Source organism: Eupeodes corollae, chromosome 3 (assembly GCF_945859685.1).
Source record: "Eupeodes corollae chromosome 3, idEupCoro1.1, whole genome shotgun sequence".
Lineage (NCBI taxonomy): Eukaryota > Metazoa > Arthropoda > Insecta > Diptera > Syrphidae > Eupeodes > Eupeodes corollae.
Genome location: NC_079149.1, coordinates 99181989 through 99188249, shown reverse-complemented (window position 1 = coordinate 99188249; position 6261 = coordinate 99181989). Strand labels below are relative to the sequence as shown.

The 6261-nt window shown below is 32.8% G+C and overlaps 1 protein-coding gene across 1 annotated transcript in view; it reads left to right on the top strand.

The window, feature by feature from the left end:
- The first annotated feature begins 1194 nt into the window (after positions 1–1194).
- The window catches only part of LOC129948791 (tyrosine-protein kinase Drl), a 401657-nt gene continuing 396590 nt past the window's right edge, over positions 1195–6261 (top strand). The window contains exon 1 of the mRNA XM_056059821.1: positions 1195–2264. Coding sequence (XP_055915796.1) covers positions 2153–2264 — 112 coding nt within the window. The 5' untranslated portion in view covers positions 1195–2152. The remainder of the gene's footprint in view (positions 2265–6261) is intronic.

The following is a 6261-nucleotide window of genomic DNA, read 5'->3' as shown; positions in this document are numbered from 1 at the left end:
AGTAGCTCTTGTCATGAAAAAGTGCTTTCTCAAACTAGCCGTTCGGATTCGGCCTTAAATTGTAGGTCCCTTCCATTCCTGACAACAGCACTCGCACACAGGAATGGTTGAGAGTTGTAAGTCACTATAGGCCCTGGTTCACAAGGGACTGTTGCGCCACCTCATTTGATTTGATTTGACAAATTTAATTCGATTGAACAATTTCAAATTGAAATTGTCAAATCTAATTGCTGCCATAGCGAAATTGTAATGTGGTTCCTGTCAAATATCTAAATAAGAGTGGCATTGTTTTCACTACTTTTTTTTTTAATGTTGTTAGTTTTTTAGATCACAAAAATGTTCTTTTTAACCAGAAAAAAGGTAAATGAGAAAATATTGCAATTGTTTATGTTTATTTTGAAATAACTTAGGTACACATTTGTATTGTGACAGCTTTTTAGCTATCAATTTTAATTTTACCTTGCATACAATGATTTAATTCGTTCATATTGTCATTTATAAAAATCATCTTATTCAATTTTACAAACCCAGTCCCCCCTCCCCCCCCGTGTTCTACAATTTTTCAAATTCACATTTTTTAGGTATCAACAATTATTTAATGAATTCAATGTGAATTTTTTGAGACAATTGTTTTGATGTATAATGATTGTATCTCTTTCTAACTTCATAGTTAAAATGAGAGAAACACTTACACCGAAATCTTAATTTAATAAACTCGATAAAAATGTCTACACAAAATAATCATTCCCTTAACAGATAAAGATTTACTACTTTACACATGTGAATAATTCATAAGTTCATATCAAAAAACAAAAACAATATTACATTCAAGTCAATTAAATTTTCCTGCTTTTACAATTTAAAATAACAATAAAATATCCAAGTGTTAATACAAAATTGATTAAAATAAACACAAAAATAAATTCAAAAAACATTCAAATACAACTGTCATTCATCGTCGAAACTGTTATACTGACAACTTCTTCTTGTTACATGGCAATGCCACACTTCACAAACTGCTCTTCTTTCTCTCTAACAATTTCTCTATATTACCGCTAGATGTCAGACACAATTATTTGAAGAAGAAATTCCCAATCAGACAGAGCACATTGGATTGGAGTTGGACACAACAGAGAAGAGCACACAAAAAAAAGAAGAAGAAATAGGAATATACAAAAATTCCGGTTCGGGTTTGTTTATTTACAATTTGACAGTTCTAAGAAAAACCTCACACAGCCTACATGGGATACGGAAAAACGGAAAATTCGTGAAAATTCTCCGCGACATTTAATCAAAATTTCTTGGCACGAATTTAACGTTATCGTAATTCGTGTGAAATTCTAAAAATTGAAAATTCAAAAATTCTTATCATCAAAAAGTAAAAATAAAAAAATACTTAACTGTAATCAAGAAGAAACAAAAAATAAATAAATCAAATTTGATTACTTTTCTGTCAAAAATCGAACGGTTATCAAAATTTTGTCTGACCTGCTATCACAATCAAAATTCTATATAAATTTATACCTTGTTGTGTGCGAATGTACTACAAATTGCACTGCACTGCATTGCAGTAATAAATATAAATTTCTTAATTTTAAATAAAATATTTAAAAAGCAATTAAGTGCACGTTAATTGTTTATCTATTGTTCCTTTATCGCGCGATCGAGTGTGTTTGTGTTTTATTGTGGTTGTTGAAGGGTACCCTACAACAAAAAAGGTTTATTTTGCACATTAAATGAGATTCAAATAAAATTAAAAATAAATTACGAGCTATTTCCGGTGCGGACATACTACGTACAACTATTGCTACCTACCGTTAAATATTGGCACGCACTATATTGACCGTTATACAAATTGTATAAATGCGCTTGCATACCTAAGGCTATAGGCGGCATAGGGTACCTACTACATCGGTTATCGTTGTCGTTGTTTCGTGGTGGTGTTTTGGCGTTACGTTATTACTTTTTGTTTATTATTTGTTTATAATTAAATTAAATTAAATTAACGTTCACAATTCATTTGCATTTAACGGTAATTGGAAGCGCGTGTGATAAATCTCTCTCTCGTGTTCCTTAGCCTGCCTGTCTGTCTGTCTGTCGATTTCGGTTACGGTTTGTTGTTCGGATTGTTTGTGCAAGTTGTGCAATAAAAATGACACTCATCCGTTCTGGCATTTCCATTGGAATAATATTGGCGCTTCTTAGCGCCGTCAACAGCCACCTGAACGTGTATTTGAACCTGCACGAGGTGATGCGTTTAATAGGTAAGTTAATTTGTTGTTTATTTAGAGGGGGTTTATCCAGACCAGATATTATATAGATGATTAGTTTTACACTCTCTCTTCTCTGGTAAGCTTGTAACACTCACGGGCGGGAAATTTAAAAATTCAACGAGTTGTCAGACCAAAGCATATCCGTTACATTGAACGTATAAGAAAAAATAAAACTAGGACAGAACACAATTTTAACGATTAGCCAGGATCTCGCACACAGTTTTTCATAATGAGGGTTCAGGAGTAGGAGCACGGGGAAGCATGGCTTTCTGATAAATTGCAAAAATAATCAGAGCGAGAGCCTTAAGTAGGTGTGATAGGTGTCGGTGACGGTGGCGGTGGTGCCGGCGTTAGTGCTGCTGCCTGGTGTCTTGTCATCAGCACGGCACGGCATGGTGGCGCGACGCAGTGGTTGTGTGCTCAGCAAAACTTTCTCCAGCGTTATTGCTGCCGAGCTACCAACCGACCGACAATCGGGGATGACTGTGGGGTAAAACGGATGGATGATGGTTAATTTTTAATTAGAATCTCAGGATGGGGATCACTCTCTGTAGGATAAGTTGTGTTTGGAATAGGCTGCTACCACCACCGCACCGTTCGTTGCTCGTCGTTGTTGGAGGAGTTATCTATCTAGGTACATAGGTTTTTATGTAGATATGTTGTCAGATTCAATGATGAAGGAGAACAAGTTGGTTTAGGTAGGTTACATATAGATAGATAGTTATGTATGGCCTCGTGGTATAATATGGAAAGTGGATTATCAGATGGAAATTCTGAAGTAATTGCGGCAACACATAAGTTGGTGTGATGTGATGCTGCTCCAGAGATAGAATCAGAGTCATAGTCAGAGTATAGTGTTGAATTATTTTAAGTGGCACAAGGATAAAAGGAACAAGGTGATATGGTAGGACCTACATTATTCGAACACTGACTTAAGAGGTAATTATCTATATGTCGCTATTCATAATTTTTCCAAAGTAAAGTTAATGTGAATAGAACAGAGTTGTAGTAGCAGAATCAGATAGGTAAATATATGGAAAGTGATGTGTGAACTTATAACGGAATAGAAGTTTTCATTTTGAAAGCTTTTATATAGGTATTCACTTACAGAGATGCCTGAAGTGTTATCGTATTTACTTTGTAAAAATGATGCCTTCGAGAGATGTTAACTCCCTCTGTGAGTAGGCATAGGTATTAAAATAAATATAGAATAGATTCAAGGTAGAACAAAAATAACCCTTTGAATAAGAATTTTAAAGTGGTTTTGATGATAACTTTACAGTTTTTGAAGGAGGGTATGATAGGTACATTTTGACACAGTTTTCGATAATCACCCATAAAATTTCTTTGGTTTGTATTCATTTCGAGTGTCTATAAATGATATTTGCCAACCTTCAGGGACCTAGAAGAATTTGATATGAAGTGAACTTTTGAAATCATTTTTCTGAAAATGTGTGTGGTTATGTCGAGTTTCGAATGAAAGCGTGTTATATTTAACGTTAACTAAAAGAATCGTTTTGAACTGTGAAATGTCCAAAGATGACAGCGCTTCAAAAGTAACAACTGCCTTAATATCGTGATGTTCAAAATAAAAGCTCTTATTGGAAAACCAAGCTTAATCTTGATTTTTTGAAAACAGAATATTATTTGGATGAGCATTTTTTTCAGAAAAAAATAAGTGTGTTTGGCATTCAGTATTGAATTAAGAGAGATTCTCGTTTCTGAAAACATTAAAGTGAAACTGTGATGACTTTACGTGCTTAGGCATAATAAATCAAACAAAATGTCGCACTTTATTTTGTTTTTAATATTAAAATAAAAAAAAGGCACCAATTTACCTTATATACTATATTTATTCCCTAAAACGGGAAACATTATGAGTGTCGATATGACACAAAAGCTTCTTCGATCTACTATCAAAAAGTTTCAGATAAACATTTATATTTAGTAAGAATCTTGACTTTATATTGGCCTTTAGCCTTTATCTCTTCCAGCTATAAAATTTAAATTTTAACTACTTTAGTAGTGGCTTGAAACTCCTTGACAATATGCTCATCAGTTTACCCTTGAGCTCTTAAACCGTACATCGAGAATGTAGAATGCTTTGTCCAATTCTGTTTTTCCCTCACATTTTGATGTTCAAAACTTTAAGACCAATGTGCACATTTATTTACTCGTAATTCCTTCCCTTTTTTCTACCGCTCTTACTGTTTTTAAATATAGACATATAAAGGGCACTAATAACCCCTTGAGTGGCTGTAAATTATAAAAAAAAAATATTTTCAGTAGTAGTAAAACTTGTCTTTAATACGGAAAATTCCAAGCACAGTTTTTGAGTAAATTATTATACATATTTTTCCTAATAGACTATTTTTCATACTCCATTAATACTTTTTTTATAAACTTTCGAAACGGGGTTTTTAAAGTTTTTAAAAAAGTCATTGGCTACGACGCTGACATTGCAAACCAATTATTGTCTAGGTCTTAATATTTTACTAGTTAAGAGTTTTAAAATACTAAACATTTTAGTAGCTATTCCTATTTTTCTCATTAGAAAGGGTATGCATCAGAACTATAAACAGTGACAGTTCGTGTGAATAAAATTAGCAAACAAACCTAAATTTAATGAACAGGTCTATTTATTTAAAATGTCAAAAATCCATGTATTCTTATGCACTTAACAAAGAAATAATTTTGAAATTTCAACTTTAGTTAATTCTTATTTTATTGATAAGATACTAAATTATCTCAGCTTATGAACTTGAAGGTATGAACAAGAGCTTAAGAGCTTACAAATTTTTAACTTTTCTTTTCGTTTTATCAACTACAGTAAATTATTTGCTTCAAACACGTCTAAACAATAAAAGTTCGAGGTAATAAATACAACACACAAACATAAACGAACTTATTAATTGGGAATGTCAGATTACTCAGACACTCAGAAGTCAGAATCAAAGTTAAAATGTGATTTTATTTCATTGTTTAATGTGATTTGTATCATTTCTCCCAAGAAAATTCAGTGTTGCAAGTAGTTGTAATTCCGGTGAAACGGGAAGCCCACGGTTTGTAATTGGACTTTGAATTTTTAAGCTTTCAACCAAAAATCAAACTGTTATCTTGTCAAAGCTATGCTATAGAGTAAAACTCTCCATCGTTCAGCTCTTTGAAGGGATTTGCTCGGAACTTAAAACACCGCATTTTTCTGCAAAAGGCCGAGTTTTTAAATGTTTTGAAATTTTTGAAACTCCAAATTATTAAATTCAAATAACAATACCCGTGTTTTGTTGGTAAATCTATCAATAGTATAGTATAATTTTACACGAATTTTTTCTTACTACGGATGGGTTTTTGACATTCATACGAGTCTCGAATGGATATAATGTGATTTCATTCTCCAATGTTGGTACGATTGATATTGCATTTGTATCTCGTTGGCTGTGTTCGTTGATTAGTTGTGCATTTGGAAACATGTGTTTTCCATTGGAGAAAAAATTATTCTGTTGTAAGGTTTCCCTCAGATTAAATAAATCTTTTTGGTGTTTCCACCGCACAAGAAGATTTAAAAATGATTAAGTGGCAGCACTTTCTAAAATGCAAATGGTGCTTCGATGTTTCTTATGAAGTGCAAGTGAGATATTTTGATTCATGTTAAACAATGAAAGACTGAATAGATCAGCGCCATATAAGAAGATGTGTGCATTTTTTTCCTTTAATTTGATTAAAACAAAACAATGTTTTTTGTACACAAACATGCAAACAAACACACCATAATACATTATCTGTAAAACCAACTCCTCCACACAGGTTTTTCTTCACAAATTTTGACTCGACTTCGGTATGGAGTCTAATCAAGCTCATTTCAACTCGATTCTGGTGTATAAAGAGTTAAGGCGAGCTTCAAGCATGTCAATGTAGTGGTCTACGAACAAATCCCCTTCTTGAAGTTTTTATTTTATGTCAAAGCTGCAATTGTTGAATGAACTTTTTT